Source organism: Dermacentor albipictus, chromosome 6 (genome assembly GCF_038994185.2).
Source record: "Dermacentor albipictus isolate Rhodes 1998 colony chromosome 6, USDA_Dalb.pri_finalv2, whole genome shotgun sequence".
Lineage (NCBI taxonomy): Eukaryota > Metazoa > Arthropoda > Arachnida > Ixodida > Ixodidae > Dermacentor > Dermacentor albipictus.
The window spans coordinates 29,440,736-29,462,592 of NC_091826.1; the positions used below are offsets into that span (position 1 = coordinate 29,440,736).

The window sequence follows — 21,857 nt, forward strand, 5'->3', positions numbered from 1 at the left end:
CGTGACCGCACAAGTGAACCTTGCTACCTGTCAATTTGTGATGCTTACAGGCATAAAACTCCGCTTCCATCGTTTCTGTCAGTCCTCTTCATCTAGGAGATCGACGGTCAGCAGATAGGTTCGTGACAACTTAGTTTGCCCAAGTGTCGCGCTTGCCAGGTAATTCTTCGATCGAAGCGACTGCAAACAGAACGCCTGCTTCGAAGAAGGCGCCGTACAGTAAAGCGCATTTAGGAACGTGTAACGTAACAACACCTTTCGCAACAACGTACTCTAAGTCTGCTGCACAAGAGAAATCCTGAGTGGTTGCACATCGGCACACAGACCGGGCTCACAGAGAGCCGGTTTTCGGACCATCGCTTCTGCCGGCAAATCTTTGGGACTGAGGTCGGTGGAGAAACAGAACCACCTGCTGCTCTTCCAGCTTCACGTCAGTTCGAACATCTTCACCGGAAGTCTACAATAGAAGACTGTCTCAAGAGCACGCGGAAGTGGCACCAGAGTTCGAAGACGTCTCGCCACAACGCCACATGGAAGCGAGCGCTGGCTTTCGCATCGGCTTCCCGTACGCCCTGCACGCTCCGGGACTTTACGGCCCGTCGTCCTTCGGCAGCCCTCTGTCCGCGGACTCCGCGACCGCCGCCGTTCTTCGAGGCAGCGGCGGTCGTGGCGGCGCCTCCCCTCCGGCCAGCGGAACGACGCGGGCCGAGGTGGCGGACCTCGGTGGGGGCGAGGATCTGCGCAGCGACGACGAGTCTCCGGGACCCGTCCACAGGATGGGTCTGCCACCGACCAGTTCCTCGTGCTTCGGCGGTGAGTGTGAAGACGTGCGCTCACGATGTTGGTCTGCCCACAGATGACGAACAAACAAAGAAAAAGTGGAGCGAGCAGCCTCAGATTGGAGTTGGAGCTGCGGCAAGGGCAGTAGTCTTGGTCAAGCACTCGTGTCCGTTGAGGGCCCTGACGAGACGTTGGAGTCAGCTTGAGGCTTCGCTCGTTCGACTACTGTCTATTAGTTCGTCTTCATCTCCCTATAGACCGTATGTGTCTTGTTGTTGAGTTCAAAAAAAAAAGATTAGCGCATGGAGGAAAAACAGAGGAAAAGAAGCAAAGACAGGAGTACGATGTCATGCATGTTTTTTGTTTGTCCGTGACATGTCGAGGTAAAATTATCATAAGAAGCCCTTGCAGCAAATGGACTTGTTGATTGGACACAATTGACTGCCTTTTTATATCATGCAGAAGGTGGAGAATTCGGTGTGGGTTCACAGTGGATTTATATTACTTGGCATCTTTCCATGTGTGAAACCTGTCAATCTTTCGAAGGTTTAAAGAAATCTTAGTGAGTCACGTAGGTACACTTTTGTGTCCATGCAAATTACCATACCAACCAATGCACTACTACCGTTGTTCCGAAAGAACCACTAGGAAATTTTCATTTTTCGTTCATATCAGCGCCGACATAACAAACTTCAATGGTGCAATTGGTGATTTTTACCGCTCATTCTCGGAAAAGCACGGTAGTGTTGAAGTGCAAGTACCACCGTGTCTCGCTTTTGTAACAACGTCAAACTCGTGCGACAAAGTTTTGATTTGTTACTGAGACAGTCACAAACATAGTAGGGTGATGTTCAATTCGAACGTCGCTTGCAAGCTTTTATATTGAGCGTCTAAGACGTGTCTCTTTCTGGCGTAGTGTCTGTACACCCATCTGCCTTGGCCGCAGAGATGTCGCCCACGCAAGGCCACCACACGCTGCAGAGGCAAATGCACCCGCACTCTCAACACCACTTGCACCCAGGTAAGTTTAAAACAGCCAGAGGTGATAGGAGAGTAGGTGTTTCGCAGATGCGCGTTTTGCTGGCGATCACAAGGTATATACATCCTACTATCTGCTCTGGTTTGTGCCAGTTTGTCTGAAGCTCCTTGTGTGTCAAATTTCTAGTTATGTAGAACACATAAATACGGAAGAAGAATTACGCAAAGTCAGTTACAGCCCTCATTCGTCAAGTACACTAAGTAAACTTTGTTAAAACAACACCTTAACAAAAAAAGAAAATGAAAAACACGTTTGCCCCACATGCCCTATACCAATTACCTTATATGATAATACGGTGATTCATTACGAAAACCCGCATGATACCACAGAAACCCACATGCCCATACGGAATCGTGGTACGGGGCACGTGAGTATTTTTTTTCATAAGGCGACAGTTACCTATTTTTAGGTTAAATGGTAAAAAATTCAGAAAATTCGGCTTGACCGGGCAGGTGGCAGTTCACGGCGTTGCCGTGCTGTTGCGGTTTCCCAGCGCATGCACCGCCCGCGCGCCGACTGCTGGAGGTCACGTGATTTGCAGCTGGTACGAGGCCGATTCGAGAAGGTTGATTACATTGACACGAGCTGCGCTCTCCCGCACCCAGTCATGAGGGTCAGACAACCTGCTGAGTACAGGAGGCACGGCACAGTGAAATCGCAAGGAAATCGACACCACGGGGTTTTAGCTTCGGTACTAACACGCGCGGTTGTCGCTGCCGGCACTCCCAATCACGGCAGCGTTGTGACCACGGTTGTCGAGTGAACTCTAGTTACACAGGCCCGCGCATAAATTGTCGATGTTTTCAGTGACCGTATTTTCACGAGCCAATCTCTGTTACCACATTATTGCTCAGCACCTGACTCGCCTTTCTGTATCGGAAGTTTCTCGAATGGTACCGCTAGTACTCACTGTTGTCTGTTGTCACCGAAGATTGCGTAATCAGACTGTGTACGTGACCCGAATTGTGTAGCACTATCTGGGAGGCACGGGGGCACAAGAGATTACAAGTGGTACCGTCGATTGGCCACGTATAAAAACCGACGCGCTTGACCCGGCGATCATATTTTCGAGGACCGACGAGTATGGCCACCGCTATCGTTGCGATAAGTGTATGGCCACCGACGAGTATGGCCACCGCTATCGTTGCGATAAGTGTCGTCCAACAGATAGTTATTTTTGTGACTTGCATATAGTGCCACTGTGCTTCTTTACTGTCAATACGACGTGACAATGTCTTCGGGCTGGGCATGGCACCACGCATGTGTACTTGGCAAACGAATGTTTATAATCATCATACTTTGGTTGTCAAGCAGTGCATTGACAAGGACAAGACGACGACACACAAGAACACACGACACTCGCTGCACTCGCAACTGTTGCGAGTGCGGCGACTAGCCCAACTTTCCCAACTATCCAACTTCCAATCCAACTAAACCCGATCACCAACTAGACCACATTTGCCACATTAGTGAATGTTTATACTGAAAGTTATTCTGCCCCTTACACTATGCGAGCGTTGCGTCTTGTGACACTCATGTGTGGGCCATTTCGGCAAAACTGCATCCGGTTCGGGGGTTGGGGTACCCGTTTCTGTTCGCAGGCTCCGTCGTCTCCGTCGGAGCACGACCCTCCCTCGCAGCCGTCACAGCGGCCGTATCGGCGGCCCCGCCCCAGCCGGCGCCCAGCCTGGCCAGTCTGCCGGGCCACCACGGTGAGCCGCAGCGGCACCACCACCCGCCGCGTGCCCCGGCGACCCCCGAGCCTCCGGCGCCGCCCGCGAGCCAGGCGGCCATGATGGCCGGGGGCCGCAAGCACCGGCACGCCAAGACCATGCGGCTGAGCATCAACGCGCGCGAGCGAAGGCGTATGCACGACTTGAACGACGCGCTCGACGAGCTGCGCTCCGTCATCCCGTACGCGCACAGCCCGTCCGTGCGCAAGCTCTCCAAGATCGCCACGCTCCTGCTCGCCAAGAACTACATTCTCATGCAGGCGAGTGTCAATGTCTGTCTGTCTGTCTGTTCGTCTGTCTGTCTGTCTGTTCGTCTGTCTGTCTGTCTGTTCGTCTGTCTGTCTGTTCATCTGTCTGTCTGTTCGTCTGTCCGTCTGTCCGTCTCTCTACTGGCACATCCGTCCATCAGTGCGTCCAAGCGTTTGCGCTTTGATGTTCTGACGCAGCGTCTATTCTCCCGTCGGCCGGGAGTATTTCCTGAAACGAATTTTTCCTGAAACGACTTTCTCCCGGAAGTCACAGCTCCTTATAGGCGCTCGGAAGTCACGTGACGAACTGTCGGTTAAAAACGTCCAGCCGGTGTGCCCGAGAGCCTGTAGGTGTCTCCCAAACCTAACCTTACCTTACCTTCCTAGAGCCAATAGGAGGGGAGTGTCGGCAGAAATTCGTTTCAGAAATTCTTGCGGCTGTCGGGAGAATAGTCACTGCTTTTTCCGTCGGTCGATCCACCCCTGTTCAGTTATTGTGATAGTTCCTCTGTGCGTTTGGTTTTCAGTCCATCCATCAGCGTCTAAATGCATCTGCTTAGTCTTGTGTGCTTTTCGGTATGCCTATTACTCCCTTGCTGAATTCGACTGGCCATTCATCTTGTTCCTATACATTGGTCAGCCTTACGGTTTGTTTGTCCGCCTGCCGGACCGTCCACCTGCATTTCCTTCATTTCCCGTTGCGTTGAATTCGGACCAATTCGGCATGCTGAACTACATTTGGAAATGTACTCGCTCAGTTGCACGGGTTCTGCAAGAATTAAGGGCGAATTAAGATTAGATTGTGCCGCAATGGCATAACATCTTTTAAATTTCACCCGCGTGTTCTAATCCAGATTCAAAACAAACACAGATCTGTGTATGTTTTGAACTTGTACATTCTAAAGAGAAACTACAAGTTTGATTCTTATTCTGCGATCCTTCGATCTGTACGTTGTTTTTGAGCCAGCCGTATGTATAAGCAGTCATTCTGCGCTTGTCACGCACGATGGCCCGTCCTCTGGTCGATCCTGGCAGTGGAGTGAGGATCTGCGCATCAGATTGCGCATTAATGAAGGGAGCGTTAAGAACGCTTGATATTTGACACAACCGAGAGAAGAAAGGAAGTAGCAGTACGCACAAATGGAGAATTGACAGTGTTAGCAAGGTAATTCTAATATCACACGAATAAATATCGAGATTCATGGGCAGCACATATTGAAGTAAGCATTTGCTTATTGATGAAATACGTGCAGTGCCACGCGTCCAAAAATGTCGAGCTTGCTCGATTACCGCGCCAGTAGCGGTAATCGAAAATGAGCGCCGACGGTTGCGAGGAGAGCACGTGCTTGTCCCAAAGCGAGCATTTTGCGTGGCCGCTCCTCGGATCACGTGACCCCAAACACGGTGTGCGGGAAGACACCGCAACGTGTCAGCCTTCTCGCCTGAACTTCCCGCTCCCGCAGGGGATCACGTGACCTCCGACACTGGGCGCGTGGACCGCTCTTGCGTCGTCGATACCAGGCCAGCATGGCGACGGAGCGAGTGCACTTCACGTGCCCGTGTAATTGCTATCTCAACGAAACGCTCCGTGGGATATCATTAAGTTATGGGGTTTTACTTGCGAAAACCACTTTCTGATTATGAGGCACGCCGTAGCGGAGGACTTCGGAAATTTTGACCACCTGGGGTTCTTTAACGTGCACCTAAATCGAAGTACACAGGTGTTTTCGCATTTCGCTTTCATCGAAATGCGGCCGCCATGGCCTGGATTTGATCCCGCGACCTCGTGCTCAGCGGCCCAACACCACAGCCACTGAGCAACGACGGCGGGTGAATATTAAAGTTAACAAAACTTATTGGAGTCTCGGGGAAGAAAGAACACTGCAAGTGGGAGCTGTTCCGATTGATCCTGCTCCGCAGGAGAGCCGCAGTTGCTGAACAGACACACCAAGTCCTGTGTCAACGCGCGGGCAGATGACTTCTGCTCAAACCCTTTCGATCATTCAATGGGAATGTCTCGCTTTAAGCAGCCTACGAGTATTTTTGTCTCTATTCATGGGAAGTGAATAATTATTTCACCGCCCCCGCTATGTTGACCTCCCATTAAAACACTGTATGATAGTGTAGAATCACTTACCTCCTACGTGCACCCTAAATGTCATTGCCCTGATGCACCAGATGACTGACGGACACCCAATTATGAACGGCATTAAACGCATGTATGAAATAATACAAATAAGCCTTTGGAATTTGGCAAAACCCGAATTAACTGCACGGAGTCTTTAAATTTCGCTTTGTTTAGAAATACTAAAATATTAGATATTTGGTTACATGTTCGGAGGTTGTTCTGAGACATTTGATCCGATCAAGAGGCTTAAATATTCGAGCACACATATAATCAGAAAGGTAACTACTGTTATCTTCCCTTTGCCAGAAACCTTGACACCACAGATATATAGCAACAGGCAGCTTGTTATAACCACCCACGTTTTAACTCGCATATGTGGTGTTAATAGCGTGGCGGCCATGCCGCATTTCTGAATCTTGATATTACTTCCGGCGCTTGCAGTCAGCGCAAGCACAGCCTTCGGTATATGTTGTACAGTGAAGCTATTCGGCTTCAGTTGGTCGGGATATTTTTTCTGTGCCCACCCAAAAATAAACCGCAGCTTGAGCGGTCTGTGTTTGAATTTCCGCGTAACACAATTGCTTTCTCGTATATTCAAATTACAATGCGATGCTAGCAATTCTGCAATTTGTGTGCAAGTTGTACCTTGCGAATTTTCTGACGCATTTTACTTGGAGAAATACAACTAGTTCAACGACACACTTGCGCTAGAGGGAAGGCCTGCGAGAGAGAGAGAGAAGTGGTTCTTGAGGGGAAGGAGGAAAGGCTAGCGCTATTTTCTGCAACCCATGCGGGAGCACGGCTCAGCGCCAGCAGGGTGGAGGGGATGGGGTTAAAAGAGAGAGAGGGTAGGAGGGAGAAAGGTAGAGGGTCGTAGAGATGGAAGCGAAGTAGTGGCCGATTAGGAAGCCCGAGGGGGGAGGATGGCCATTAGGCCATCCGTCTTTGTAGAAATGTCCTTTAGTCTCGCCGAGAGCCCCGACGAGTCGAGATACTCGACGACACTTAGGAAGGCTGGTAGCTGATTACGACAGGGGAAGAGGATATCTTCCTGTCGTGAACATGGGAGCCCCAGGCGGTGGAACTCTTGCGAATGAGATGCATGCTACAATTCCACACACGTGCATACGCGCGTGACAAAAGTGTGCACGCGATGTATCCATCACGCGTGGGCGCTCTGCCCGTTGCAGCTGTCGACGAGCACGTGATTCGACCGTAATCGACATCTCGGCAAACACTGTCCAAAAACGGTACCGCCAACTAGAGGCGGTGGGCACTCAGACAGATCTCAAGCGGCAACAGGAAAAAGGCTTCGTCTGTCAGTTTCCGCGTAACATATTTATGTTTTCTCGTATATTCCAATAACAATCCGAAGCTACCATGTCTGCAGCTTGTGCTTTACGAATTTTGTGAGGCATTTTACTTTGAGAAATTGACTCAGTTCAATAACGCACTTGTGCCACACGGAGGGCCTACAATAATGAGGAAGTATGCTGCACTTCCGCACATGTGCATGAGCGCGTGAAGAACGTGTGCGCATGATGTACCTGTCCTTGAAGCTAGGGCGCTCTGCTCTCTGCATTTGTCGCACAGCGTGTGCTGCGACCGAGACAGACATCACGGCAAGCACTGTCCAAAATCTCAGTGCCCTTCCACGCTGTGAAGAAGGATGACCAGTGAAGCTGTGTATGTGAGCCCTTAACGGTGAACTGCACTTCTGCAGCGGGTCGGCCCGGCATTGCACCATCTTCGGGATCGGCCCACGTATGGAGAGTGCTTGACGGCTGCTTCACCTCCACCACGGGTCGGTCCGGCGTTGCATTATCTTTGGTTTCGGCCAACGTATGTATGGGGCAGACAGTCTTGTGACTACACGCGGACACGATCTTGAAAGAACTAGTCCTTAACAGCTTCGCTGTAAAATAGGTTACGTGTTTATGTTTCTTAATTAATTCATAATTAGGACGACCACGAACGCGGGAGCAGTGGCACGAGCGTGTTCGCGCGGTAGCGCCAGGGGGCGCCAACGAGCTGGCTGTGGAAGACGACAGTGCTGGAGCCAACCATGATGATGATAGTTTACTGTTAACATACGTACACGATCCCAGGGGAACTAGCCTTAATGGCTTCGTTGTAAAATTTACAGTGAAGTTTCACTTCGCGAACGCTGATTACACGTAAGCGTGCGGACGCCGCTGGCACGCGCAGCGATCACACCGCAGCGTCGATGCACGTGTGTAAGAAGAACTGTATTGAATCATACATCTGAGTGGTGCGTATGGGCTCAACCCTTACGCCCGGGCCCCACTGGCCTCTGCGGCTCACCGGGCCTAGTCGAGAGTCGCCAGGCAGCTTCCCAAGTCCAGATCAGTGAGTCGCGCCTCCCACGACCAGTTAACGAGTGAGTCCGTAATTAGTGGCGAGACGGCATGTACCGGCCGCCTCGGGCATTCTTATGCGATGTGCTGGAGTGTCGATATATCTTCACAGCAGGGACAGTTGTCCTTGTGTCTGTCGGGGTACATCTTGTGTAACCTGTAGGAGTTACGAAAGGTGTTCGTCTGTAGTCGGTGCCAGTCTCTTGCCTGGGCCCTTTTGAGCTTGGGATGGGGAGGAAGCATTTGTTCGTCGGCCGTGTCTTTGCATCCCCGGTATGGAAAGGGCGTGGACGCGGTCGCGAGCGCAGTCGCAAACGCTACATTGATCTCGACGGTGTGACGCCTGGTGTGCCGCAGGTTAAGCGAATATTGCTACACATGCAAATGATACATATGCACAGCGTGGCACCATGGCGCCGAAGCGCAAACGGAAAGGGTGCGAACGCGGTGATTTACTTCTTCACCTTCAGGCGCCTTCCTCCTCTGGTGATCGCTTCCCTCGCGATTACAGACACAATTTCGTCGATTTCACACACCGGGGTCACCCGCCGTGGTTGCTCAGTGGCTATGGTGTTAGGCTGCTGAGCACGAGGTCGCGGGATCGAATCCCGGCCACGGCGGCTGATTTTCGATAGGGGCGAAAACACCCGTTTACTTAGATTTAGGTGCACGTTAAAGAACCCCAGGTGGTCGAAATTTCCGGAGTCCTCCACTACGGCGTGCCTCATAATCAGAAAGTGGTTTTGGCACGTGAAACCCCATAATTTAATTTTTAACACCGGGGTATCTACGCTTGCGCGTAAAGAGGGTACCGCCACCTAGTGGCCGCGGCCACTCTGACAGACCTCAAACGACAGCGGGAAAAGGGCTTTGTCTTTCAGTTTCCGCGTAAGAGATTTAGGTTGCCTCGTACATTTGGTCAACAATGCGAAACTATCATGTATGCAGCTCGTGTGGAAGTCGTACATAACGGATTTTCTGACGCGATTAAAACTTAAACGTTCATTTAGTTCAATAAGACCCGTGAGCTTGGCGAAGGGCCTAGAATAAGGACGTATGCTGCACTTTTTCAAACGTGTGTGCGCAAGTGATGTGTGTCGTTTGTTTAGGTGCTTGGCTTGTGTAGCTCCCTCAAGCCACGAAATCCAATGATTTTTCTCGTGACCTGGACGTGTATGTCCTGGATGGTGTCACGTGGTTCTTGTTGGGGATTTTAACTGCGTTTTAGACACACGAGCAGATGTGCAAGGCCCGGGCTGGGTTCACCCTAATTGGAACACACGGGAGTTGCGTCGCCTCGTCCAGCAGTTTTCGTTGATGGATACATATCGACTTTTTCATGGTTCTTTATTTGTCTGGACATGGCGACGCGGCACCGTCGTCAAGCAGGTTAGACCGTGCCTATGTGCCATGCAATTTAGCTCAGTATGTCTCCCAATCTGATGTCATAACTTTGCCTTCATCTCCTGTACATGTTTCCGATCACAGACCAGTTATGCTTGAAGTTTGCTTCCCGTTTCTTCATCTGCAAAACCTTGGCGCCTTGACATCCACGTTCTACACGACGCGCACTCGCGCTCTTGTTTGTCAAGAGTCTTGCGCGCTTCTCTTTCTAGATCTCACCCAGAGTCATGGGACGCGCTCAAAGTCCGGTGGCGTCTGCATTGTTCAGTTGAAGGTCGTGCACTCAGACGACGCACGTCAGAAGAACTGGCGGATACTGCCATGAAGCCCCGTATTGCCCTTCGGGTCAATCAACTGACTCCGCTGATGCAGTCATGGCAGCGTGAGCTACGGAGGCGTTTACAACGCCTCATCGCAGCGTCGTCTTTGTCAGCTGCTGCTTGGCGATGCAGACGTAATCCCACACCCTGAAGTTCTGTGCTTTGCAAGAAACTCTCTTTTTAGACAGCCGAATGTACTCGGTTCTGTGGCCCCAAGAGCACTTCCTGTTAGGTCGCCTCCCACGCGTGATTGTTCGCTCGTTGTATCGCATTCTGAAAACATGGCGCATGCGAATACGCGAACGGATCGTGATAACGTCGAAATGCTTTGTGAGTTGCTTCAAGTTCCACGTGAAATCGCTGAACGTCTTTGTGCACGAGCGTCAGCTGACGAAGTGAAAGCATCATTATCTTCCATGAAGCGCGGCTCGGCCCCAGGACCAGACGGGCTACCCGTAAAGTTTTATATAACATTCTGGGAAGATATTGGTGCCACTTTCGTGTCGTTATCAGCCGCTGCTTTGAGAACCTTGAACTCCCGTCTAGTTTTCACGATGGTCGTATTGTGCTGATACCTAAGCACGATCCATCTTCAGTTCGTCCTGAGTAATGGAGGTCAATAACGCTTCTCGACGTTGACTACAAATTTTTCACAGATGTTCTCACCCGACACTTGGGAAGCCTGATGCCTTCCTTAATAGGACACCATCAGGCATGCTCAATCCCTGACAGAGAGATACAAAATCTTTCTTTCGTTTCGCGTGACATAATGACATACACGCTGACCAGCTCAGCACGTGGTCTCCTAGTTTTCCTAGATCGTGAAAAGGCATTCGATCGCCTTGAACACGGCTACATATTTAATGTACTGACCTCGTTCGCCTTTTCATCAAATTTTGTTGAACTTATTAGGACTGCCTATTAAAGTATCCGAAGTACATTGTTTCTTGATGGTCCGGAGAGTGCGCCATTTCCCGTTACACATGGTGTTCGTCAAGGGTGCCCTCTATCCCCAGTACTCTTTGTGCTCAGCCTTGAGCCATTTCTACGCTCAGTACTGAGAGACCCTTACGTGTGTGGTCTCCCTCTGCCTGGTAGCGGCGTTGTGAAGGTTACAGCCTTCGCCAATGACACCACATTGTATGTCAAGAATGAAGATAGCTTATCCAGCGGCCTTCGAATATTCACTGTGTGCGGAAATATCTCAGGTGCTGCGCTAAACTTTTCAAAATGTCGTTATTTATTTTTATTTATTTATTTATTCCGTACTGCCAGCCTGCTTTAGAGGCCCTAGGCAGGAGTGGGATATATATATATAGGCTTTAAGAGTCAATAACATGTGAAACACAAGAAAGAAAAAAAAGAGAAAAAGAAAAAAAAGGTGGAAACAAGCAAAGCGTCATCTTGGTACAATGCAAAAGAAAGAAATAACAATAAAAAGGAAGGAAGATATCAAAGAATTCTGCAATACAGCACATGTTTACACAATGGCTTATACACACACACACAAAGAAATTAACGGTGCCCTTAACATGATATAATCTATATCACATAGTGTATGGATTAGGATAGAAATGGTGGGAAACGTTTTGGTTCATACATTAATGAGTGCGTGCATGAAGAACGATATGGTGGAGCTTTGAAGAACGTTTTCAGGCAGGGCGTTCCAGTCATGGATGGTTCGGGGGAAAAAGGACTGCTTAAATAATGTGGTATGGTGCGAATACTCGTCTAACCTGAATGAATGTGTTCATTGGTTCACCACAGACACGCCTAAGTCCCGTTTTCCGGGTTCAAAAGAGCGACTCTATTCGTATGTTAGCTCATGATTACACATATGATGGCATATAAGACTCTGTGTGGCTCTCAATTCTTGAATATGTAAGACGAAATATTCAAGATGTTCAAGGGTATGATTTGCCCGTATTAGAAAGAAGGTACTTAGCACAGCCTGTACTTTGCTGCCGAGTGTGGTACGTTTGTCACGTTGTACAGCCACCATTACGGGTTACTATAGGCCCTTGCAGTCCCTTCTTGGTTCCTTCTTCTGGTCGGGCAGTACAGAACTGGTCTGTCGTGCGCCGCTTGGGCAACCACATTCTCGCGGTGGGTTCGCGTTCCCATCCGTGTCTGACCGCTGCCGGCTGCTTACCCTGCGATTTCTGCTCCGTCTGTTACAGCATGATCAGTTTCCTGCGCGTGAACTCGCCTGCTATTTCCCTGGCACAAAAATTCGTTGTATGTTACCAGGCGTGCACTTAAATCGCGGACTACAAGTGTTAAACGCACACACATTTTACTCTACGGCCATGGCATATTATCGCCTCATACAACATGTATGTCCTGATGTAGACGGTCTCGAAAACCGTGTTGTGGATACAATGTCAGCATTAATGCTTCCTCTAGTTCCTCCAGCGCGCCTCGTACGTTCCAATAATGTGTCGTGGGATGCGATATCGGCGTCATTTTTGACTGGCCACCTACGCGACTTCATGTGGCGTCTAGGGTGGCAAATGCTTCCAACTCGGGACAGGCTTGAGCGGTGGTGCGTTGTCCCATCTTCGCTGTGTCCATATTGCCCCCTTCAGGAATCCAATAAACATATGCTGCTGCAATGCGTCGTTGCCAGGTATTTTGGATGGCCGTGCATACTGGTTTCGGTGGCCTTGGAATTAACCACTTTATCACATCTGGTCGCTGTTCACGTGGCTGCTTTGAGCGGCCACGGGGCCCTTTTGTCTATGGCGTAACCGGTGCGAGGCAGTTGCTGCGGGGCATCGTCGCCATGCTCTGTTTCCACTTCTGGGGAGGCTCTACTCTGAGCTACTATCGTTTCTGTCATAGGAGTTGTTATTCCTTCGGGAAGAAGAGTTCCTTCGACATTGGTATGCCGTTTCCTGTCGGTTGCTGATGGACGCATACTGCTTAGTATTATACCAGTCTGGTTCTCGTAGCCAGGACGTCAGAAGTGTTCACTGAATGTGCGCAGATTGTAAATGCCTGTAACTTCTGTGTGTGCGCGTTCTCTTATACATGATCCCTTTTGCATATACACATCTCATAGCATCAGTTCAAAATTATGTGAAGTGTCTGTGTCATATCACCATTGTACATCTCTCGAAGCATTTCTTTTTTTCACGTTTTCGCGCTTTGTGCCGTCGGCCATTTTCGGTACCACAATTTGATCACGCCGCCAACTAGGACGCATTTTCGTATAATGGTGTCATATGATGCTCTCGCACTAAATTAGATCCGTTCGCTCCGCCGTAGGAAATAGCAGCTGGTGCGTCTGTGAAAAGAGGAACATCATTGGAGTAAGCAGGTGCTCTCGCTTGCTGTTGCGCAGGCAAAGTGTTTGTGAAGAAATTTATTCGCCCGTTGGCCCACGTACAACAATCGCGTGTATCAATTCAGGTGCATATACACTAGGAAGTTTGGTAAGTCTCCATACCGTTTCGTTCGAGCCAGGGTGTTCGCTCAGTACTACGTATTTGCCATCTCACACATCCTACCTAGTTTCCCTAAGCGTGCGCAATAACTTTTTCTTCATCAATCGCCAAGAATTTGCACGACATCATTGCGCGAAATCACATAGTCAATAAATTCGGTGGCTACGTGTGCCTTTTATTCTAATGTCTCGAAGACGAGTTTCGTACTAAGACAAAGTGAGCTCCTGCGCTTCCAGTTCCACACCGCAGTTAGGAAAGAGGTGGCATAAACGAAGAAGGGCGTCGTTTGACGCAAAAGAAGCACGGTACCCAGCTAAAAGTCGCCACGTAGACATTGTTCGTGCTCGAAAGCGTCGATATCGAAATCGGTGAACAGTTAAAAACACGTTTTCCCGCTGATTATTGCCGTGACCAAAAACAAATTGAAATGCTAAACAGGCAGTGTTACAAAAAGCTCTGAATATGATTGTCGAAGTAGCAATAATTACATTTTCTTCCGGTTATTCGACACGCCAAAGACATGAACTAGCAATCACACCTTTTCGTTCTCATAATGACTCTTTCAAGTATTCATTTTTTTCACGAACAGCCAGACTGGAATAATCTCAACAGCTGTATCGTTCAAGCAGACTCTTTGTCAGCTTTCGCATCCCTTCTTGATGGCTGAAATATAATTGGTTATATTATAGTGACTGTCTATATGATTTATGCGTTGAGTGTTCGTTTATTTCATTTGCACATTTGATAAATGTTTTGCTTAATTTTTCTTTTATTCTTTCTTGACTGTGACCTAAGCATGTACATATATTTCGTTTGCCATTATGTTGTATTTTCTCTCATGTATTGTAACCCACCCTGCTAAAATCCCGGTGGGGATCACAGTATCAATAAATAAATAAATAAATAAATAAATAAATAAATAAATAAATAAATAAATAAATAAATATGCACCGCTTGGTGTCGGTAACGGTGCCTGACGCTCGGTACACAAATTGATCAACATGGTTTGGCGCGCGGCATGACAAATTGGCCAAGACGGATCGACAAAAACGAAATCGCAACCGCGTGACGACGACGATGACATGATAGCTGCGGGCCTGCGTTTTACACGCAAGGGTAGATGCTCTGTCTGTCAAATCATCGAGAGAGAGGGACAACTAAACTTTATCGGAGGCGTACATTAGTAGTCGAGACTCATGGCAGAGGAGCTAGCGTGGAGGTCATGTGCCCGAGACGCGGTTAGCCCACTCTTCCAGCACGACTTCGCATTCTGGGTCATCTGTCTTGATCGCCCGCTCCTAGATCTCGAGCGTGGGTGCTTGCCCAAGAACTGCCCTTGGCGTGAAGTTGGATGGGCACCCCCAAAGTACGTGATCTTGATCTGCGGTTAGTGCTTCGCAGTACCTGCAGTTATAGACGACCGCACGCCAAGTTTCATCCTAGACGCCAGCGCTCGTTTCTCCCCTGGCGGCGCGATTTCATCTCCAACGGGTGTAGGTTTCCGTCGCCGCTTCCCTTCACGGTCGCGCCCACGTCCAGTTCGCGCTGCGCGCGAAACGTCTCTTGTTTGCGACGGCGCCTCTTCGGATGACCGGAAATTATTATTGTTTTGCTAACTGTCACGACAGCAATGTAAACATGAAAAGGTTGATGCCACCAGTGAAATTCTGCCGATTCACAAGAAAATGGTACGAAAGAAGCAGACGACAGACATGGATTACTGCGGTGCGCCGAGCGAAGTAAACATCTGGCAAACGAAGCGAGCTCGTTCATTGATCACTCCTGAGTGTATGACGGTTTCTATATGTAACCCACGTGAAATTAATAATTACTCGGTACATAATCCTTTTATTCATATAAAAACTTTAAGTTCAACGAGCGCTTGTCCTGGCTTCTTTCTCGTGTTTCGTTTGTGTGTGCGCTGTCTAAGAATGGAAACCACGTCTGTTGTATGCGCTAGCAGTGGCCGAAGTTCACGCGTGCCGAGAAATTGAATATGTGCATGATGCATTGAACATGACCGGAGTTCATTCCCGCTTCACCACTGCACCGATCGATCGGGTTACTGGATGATACACACCCGCGTCTTGGTCGCGCCGGCATTGCTGAAGCAGGAATGATTAATAATACTTTCAACTTCCGTCTCTTGAGTACTGTTAAAAAATGACCAAGCTGTCTACATTGCTGCCTCTATTTCATATTGTAGGGGACGTACTAGTTAAAGTTGTGTGCGCATGTCGTACTTGTGCTATGCAGCGATATATCTTGTTTATTTCCGCACAGTGTCGATAGAAGTCCGTTGTCGCCATCAGAGACAACACGGATTTGTAGCAAACATAATGTGAGAAAGTGCAAAAATGACTTTAGCTCGTAGGTGCCGTATGTATGTGCTGACGATTTTTCCGGCAGAACATACGATGTCGTTTCCAATTACCTGCTCATGCAGCGTCCCTTCGTGGTTAAGCAGACGCTGCCCTTTCGCCGCATTGCAGCCATAAAAATAATCGTCAAGCGTACCGATCTTTTCACACTAAGGGGAAAACTCGGAACGTATTGCGTCGCGAAGCGGTAAGCAATGGAGTCGTGCGGCGGCAGCAGCTCGAGCAGGCGCACACGCTTGAGGGGCGGTGTCGTGATCTGCGTCGTTACAGTGTACTGCGTCGTTCTAGTACACTGTAGCGTCGTCTGCTACGGCGGCGCGCGCTGGCCGCATTTTCGGGAAGCGTGGTACTGTCAGGGGCAGTGCACCGATTTCATCGGTACTGCGGGAACTGAGCTGATATTCTTTACTAAACATTGTGCGTAGCCACACTCTGATCCTTCATTGGCGATAATGGAGTTCCACAAACTTCTTTTGACAACATGGTTCACTTGTTCTTTCGAAAGGCCGGAGTACTGAGCGTGTGCACGTATATTTCTTCACTGTGTGTGCTACCGTAATGAGCAGCGAGAAAACGCACCAAGATGTGCGCGCAACGTGCTCAGTCTTTGTTTGACTCGAAAGGAAAACAAAGAACTCAACAATGGGAGTCGAACACGGTGAAACAAACGGACACGATTAAATGAACGTTTTAGGTTCAGACAATGAGCTGGAAGTGATTTTTCTCGACAATCATTCGCTACACCAGACAGACCCTGCCCGCCGGTGGGGAATTGGACACGTCACGCTCGGAACTTCAGTTAGTATCTCGTCATGTTCCCAGCGGCAGCGATGACAGAGCTCATCCTGGAAGGCAGTGAAGTGTAGAATGACTTGATCAGGGATGTGTTCATTCGCTGCACGTCTCAGTCGCTGACGGTGGTGGATCGAAGCCTATCCTCGGGCGACTGATAGAGGGGATGTTGCGCCAGCGATAATTTCAACGAGCCCCAGACATTTTAAATGATGTTGGCGCCCGGGGATTGAGGCGGCCGCTCCAAGAGAGTGACTGCGCGCTCTTCTAGCAGTTCTTGCACAGCACGAGCAGTGTGGATCGGCGTCCTATCGCGTTAGAATATATAGTCGCCTTCCAAAAACGGGCCGTCAAGAATGTATGGAATCAGTACGTCGTCTATGCCATGCAGCGATGAACTTACATTCGAGGTGTATCAGTGGGCGTCGCGCAACGCTTAGCAAAGAATACCGGCTCATTTCACGTAGTAACGATGTGATCGGCGCCCTGCACCTGACAGTAGAGCGTTTCTCGACAATGCGGCCAGCGCGCGCCGCCGTAGCAGACGACGCCGTTCAAGATCCCGCCCCTCGAGCATCTGCGCGAGCTGCTGCCGCCGCCTGACTCAAGCGCTCGCCGCATCGCGATGCAATGCGCTTCGAGTTTTCCCCTGAATGTGAAACAGACTGTACACCGCCCTTCGAAGGAAATGTCCACGCGCACACACCGCGCGCGGCGCGAAACGTGCCCAAACGCGCGCAGTGCAGGAGGCAATCAAGGCGGCGCGAACGAGAGATGGGAGAGGGGTAGCACCGGCTAATAGAATTTTGCTTCGCATGCGGCGCTCTCAACGCCGGCGCAGCAGCGCCGCTCTCGGTGCCGTTCTTGTCTATAAGTTTGAACTCTTGCTTGGAAATTTCAGCCAACCTTTTGGGGCTTAGCCCGAATCGTGTCTGCACTCGCCGCTGAGTCGTGACGTGCTACCGGGGGAAAGTCGTTCTCGCGAACGGATACACGCTCTGCGCCAATCCTTGTAGAGTAGCGCGAATTCGCGATGTGTGAGGATGGCTTCAAGCCGGCCATCCGGGTCTGGCGATCCCACCTCCCGGTTATCTGCTGCTCAAGTAAAACTCTTGCTTGGGCTAGTTGGTTCAAGTTTGAAGTAGGTAAAGGCAAGGCGCAGAAGACCAGGACTTAGGAAGAAGAACACAAACCCGTCTTGTCGTTTGTGTTCTTCTTCCTAAGTCCTGGTCTTCTGCGCCTTGCCTTTACCTACTTCATATCTGCTGCTCGGGTGGCTTGGCGAGCTGCTTCGTTATCCGGGTTGCCGGCATGACCTAGTACCCACACTAGATGGATAGTGTCCTGGGGTTGGAGAAGTCTGCTTGCAAAGAGGCTGATTGCCCCGATAGAGTAGCTTCTTATGGTTGGTTTAGAGTCTGACGCAACAAATTCAATGACCAGCTTATGTTTGTCGCCGCGGTGGAAGCGAGCGTCGGAGGAGGAAGGCGCCTGGAGGTAGAGGAAAAAACGGCCGCGTTCGCGCGCTCTTTCCGTTTGCGTATCGACGTCGCGGAGCTCGTTGTACGTGTTCGCGGCGTCCATACGCTTTCGCGTAACCCGTGATCAAGAAGTGGAACGCCACTGTGACTTTTCACCTCTCTCGTTGGACCCAGTTAGCCAGCCTCTATCTATCATTCCACTAAAATATATATCTAGGGTTTTGAGGTACTACCATGCCAGACTAAGTTTCTGCTCGTGCTTTTTATGCGAAGCATATTACGAGAGCTCAACCCAGCTCCTCAGGCGCGGCGGTGTCGCCTTGAAACCACGTGACACCGTGACGTCACGACAGAGGAGAAGTGGCTTTGGCTCAACTCTTGCAAGACGGGCTGGGTGGGAATCGAACCAGGGTCTCCGGAGTGTGGGACGGAGACGCTACCACTGAGCCACGAGTACGATGCTTCAAAGCGGTACAAAAGCGCCTCTAGTGAATGCGGTGTTGCCTTAGAAACGAGCTGTTTCTAAGGCGTGCGTCTCTTGCTCAGGCGCACATTTCGTTGCCGCGCCGAACGCTGCTTTGCTCGACGCTCACCGCGTCCAATGCGGGGCGCGTAGTCGCTGCCCTGTAGCCCATTGTCTTACACCCCTTGGCGGGTCGACGGGAACGCTGTCGCGTTCCACTCTTGAAGGCGAAGCAGTAATGCATGAGTTGTTTCTTCGTCTAGCCGAACCAAATATAGCCAAGCAACAGCAGTTCACCAGGCTAAACAGTGGTTCAACAACTAAAATAAAGGCTAGTATGCTTCGCATCCTGGGCTTAACCTTACCTAAGCCACAGCCATTTTTTTTTAGTGCCTGTTTGACGGCTTCAATTTTCCCAACTTTCGCTCCGAACCTGTCCTTCCTCGCAGGCCAACGCCCTGGAGGAACTGCGTCGCATCATCGCGTACATGAACCAGGCCGGAGGCGTGGCCATCCCAGCCGCGGCGGCGGGTCCCCTGGCGGCTTGCTGCCCCATGCCAACACAGGTGGCCTCGGTCCAGAACCACGGCGGGGAAACCGGAAGAGGAAGCAAGTTCCAGGGAACCCCTAGTTCCGGTCTCTTCTCGCCATTCGCCCCCGCGCTGAACGGCGGAAGCCCAACGGACTCCGGAGGCGGGACGAGTGACGGCAAACCGTGACGTAGGCGGACGCGTCAGCGACCTTGACTGAGCCATTTGTGCGTGCGCCTCACGTGGTGGGATTCGCCGCGGCTCACGTGACGTGGTACATGCGAAGAAGAACAGTGACGCCGCCCACGGCCAAGTTCCCCGGTGGGCTCGTTGACGACTGCGCATGCGTCATTCCTCGATGCGTGTAGTATTCCAGGAGGACAAGCGTGCTTAAAGAACAGATGCTGGGACATTGGACGTTTGAGCCGTGGTATTGTTTTCCTTGGCTCACGTGACCAGTGAAAAACATGTGCGTGCAGCGTTCTTCGAAGCCGTCTTCGCAAAAATGACAGTGTTTCGCGGAGCACAGACCGGAGCTAGACAAGGCCCTTGCCGAGAAATGTACTTGTCCCGGTGTTGTTCGAAACGCGTTTCCGTCACGTTAGGGCAAGGTGTGTGGGCGCTGGAGGGCTTAGGCTTAACTATAACCGAGATGCACACAAACACACATGCACAAAAAGAACAGGCGGTTCGGCAGTGCTCTTACGACGTTCCTCGTCACGCTGTATGAGCCATGCGAGAAATATTTAAGGGCTTCTGTTTCGGATGCTATTATTCTATGAGAGCGGCTTCAAGCACGCAGCACAAAAAAATTGGTTACTGGTTGTCCTAACAAACTTCTACGTTAGTGGCCCTCTTTTCAATGCGCGAGCGGTGAGTCAGTCGCGCAAATGAACCGTCACGAAAGCGGCAATCTTTAGCCTATACTTTCGCCGACAGTGAAGTGTTTCGTGTTACTCTGTTCAGTTACATCCATTGGTAAATGCAAGTGTAACAAATGCAAGCAGTTGTTGATTTAAGCACATTGAGTAGACGAACATAGAAGAACGAGTGCATAAAATTAACGTACATGAAAATAAAATTCTAACGTGCACCAATGGCGACGTATATTATATAACGAGCGTTTGGGTTAAATGTTGGTTAAATTAGGACGTCTGCTTTAAGTAAAACGCTGAAACCATTTTATAGCCGCACATATTCTGCTCCACAACACCTGATCATAGCTTTAAGCCCGAAGCAACGTAATATGGCAAGTACATCCGCATTTTTATTGATATGTAAGCTCAGTGCGCAAAGCCAAAAAACGTCGCCATTGATTAGCACAACGTGAACGCCGTCGTACAAATTAAGCCCGGATTGCGAGGAGGTTGGCATAGATATTTCAATCGGCTTCTAATTTCCTTGACATATGTTATGTACTATTGAATGCAGGGATCGTGTTCGCGTAACCTGCCCTAAAAAGGCAGGAACATATTTTGCTAACCTGATCTCATAATGTGGTTTCGAATTCCCCGTGGTGATCCATGCAGGCAGCCTTAGCCAGATTAGAGGAGTCCACACGTCTCATTTGATAGAAGCGTGATTAATTGTCTTCTATCATAAAACTTCATCCGGTTGCAAAATCGCCGGAACAGATTACGATCAAAGAAAGCTTACTGAAGAGTTCGAGTTACACTCCCGTAACTGCTGTAGCGAAAATATCGACGGAATAATAGACGTCACGCGTAACTATTAGTGCGTTTCAATTGGTGAATGCACTAAATTAACGCGATTTGAAGGTTCCTTAAAAATCTTGTTCGTCCATTTTCCTAGCAATCACTTTCTCATCTTGTGCCAAGACTGCGATGTTTACTTTTTTTTCCATTCTTCTTCCTCGCAACCTGCCTGCTTGTATATATACGAGCCAGGGTGCCGCTTGATTCTCTTTTTTTTTCCTCGAGTGTTCATCATCGCCTAACTATTCTGAGAATAAAACTCCGCGAATGGACTTTTTTTGACACGCGGCGATCGCGATATGAGCGCGAGCGCGCGAGATTTGTGCATAAAAGACTGGAACAGTCGACAGCAACTTATCTGTGTGGGACTCAGTTTTCTGTTGCAAGTGGACCTCGGAGCTACAACCACATTTGGGGAGGACACTATGCCGCTTGGCGCGGCCTGGCGAAGTCGCTAACGTCGTGGGCAACGCGAGACATAAGGCGCTGGAATTCTTCAGGTGAATCACCCCTCACCCCACATCACCCTCATCGCCTCACGAGTGTATCACCCCTCGTCACACCACACGTGATGGCGAAAATCACCCTTATAGGTGCAAATAAAGCAGGAGCGCAATGAGCTGGGCCCGCTATCACTGCCTCCAACCTTTCCTCACCGCATCATTGCTATTTGCGAGCCTATGCTCGGTTCAATGGTGCTGTGATTGGCAGATCAGCCAACTTGTGTAGGAGAACCTGATACACCAGATACGATAATACTGTAAAGAAAAAGCCTATTTCCAGTGTTTCGCGTACCTGCTATCAGTGGTGGCCAAATCCACGTCCCAGGAAAGGGTCCCTCCGAGTAAAAGACGCCGATCTCGATGGCAATGCTTTCGACAAATGCATGCGCTGAAAGCGATTGCTGGAGCCGGAAATCGCGTCATGGCGGCCACGTTGCGGACACCTATAGTAAACACTGTTTACGAGATCGCTTGCGCGTCAGCGTGTTGTCGGCGTTGAACTTCGTATTGTTT

At 49.9% G+C, this 21,857-nt stretch overlaps 1 protein-coding gene across 1 annotated transcript; it reads left to right on the forward strand.

Moving 5' to 3' along the window:
- The first annotated feature begins 1,701 nt into the window (after positions 1–1,701).
- Positions 1,702–21,422, forward strand: LOC135905141 (class E basic helix-loop-helix protein 23-like). The gene is made up of 3 exons (XM_065436161.1): positions 1,702–1,801; positions 3,421–3,812; positions 19,046–21,422. The coding sequence occupies exons 1-3, from the start codon at positions 1,729–1,731 to the stop codon at positions 19,313–19,315; spliced, it is 735 nt and encodes a 244-aa protein (XP_065292233.1). The 5' UTR covers positions 1,702–1,728; the 3' UTR covers positions 19,316–21,422.
- The last annotated feature ends 435 nt before the right edge of the window (positions 21,423–21,857 follow it).

Bases quoted from the DNA above. Each gene is read 5' to 3' on its own strand.
- LOC135905141 (XM_065436161.1), top strand. From the start codon at position 1,729: ATGTCGCCCACGCAAGGCCACCACACGCTGCAGAGGCAAATGCACCCG. The intron at 1,802-3,420 runs GTAAGTTTAAAA...TTCTGTTCGCAG, and splicing joins TCAACACCACTTGCACCCAG to GCTCCGTCGTCTCCGTCGGA. The intron at 3,813-19,045 runs GCGAGTGTCAAT...CCTTCCTCGCAG, and splicing joins AGAACTACATTCTCATGCAG to GCCAACGCCCTGGAGGAACT.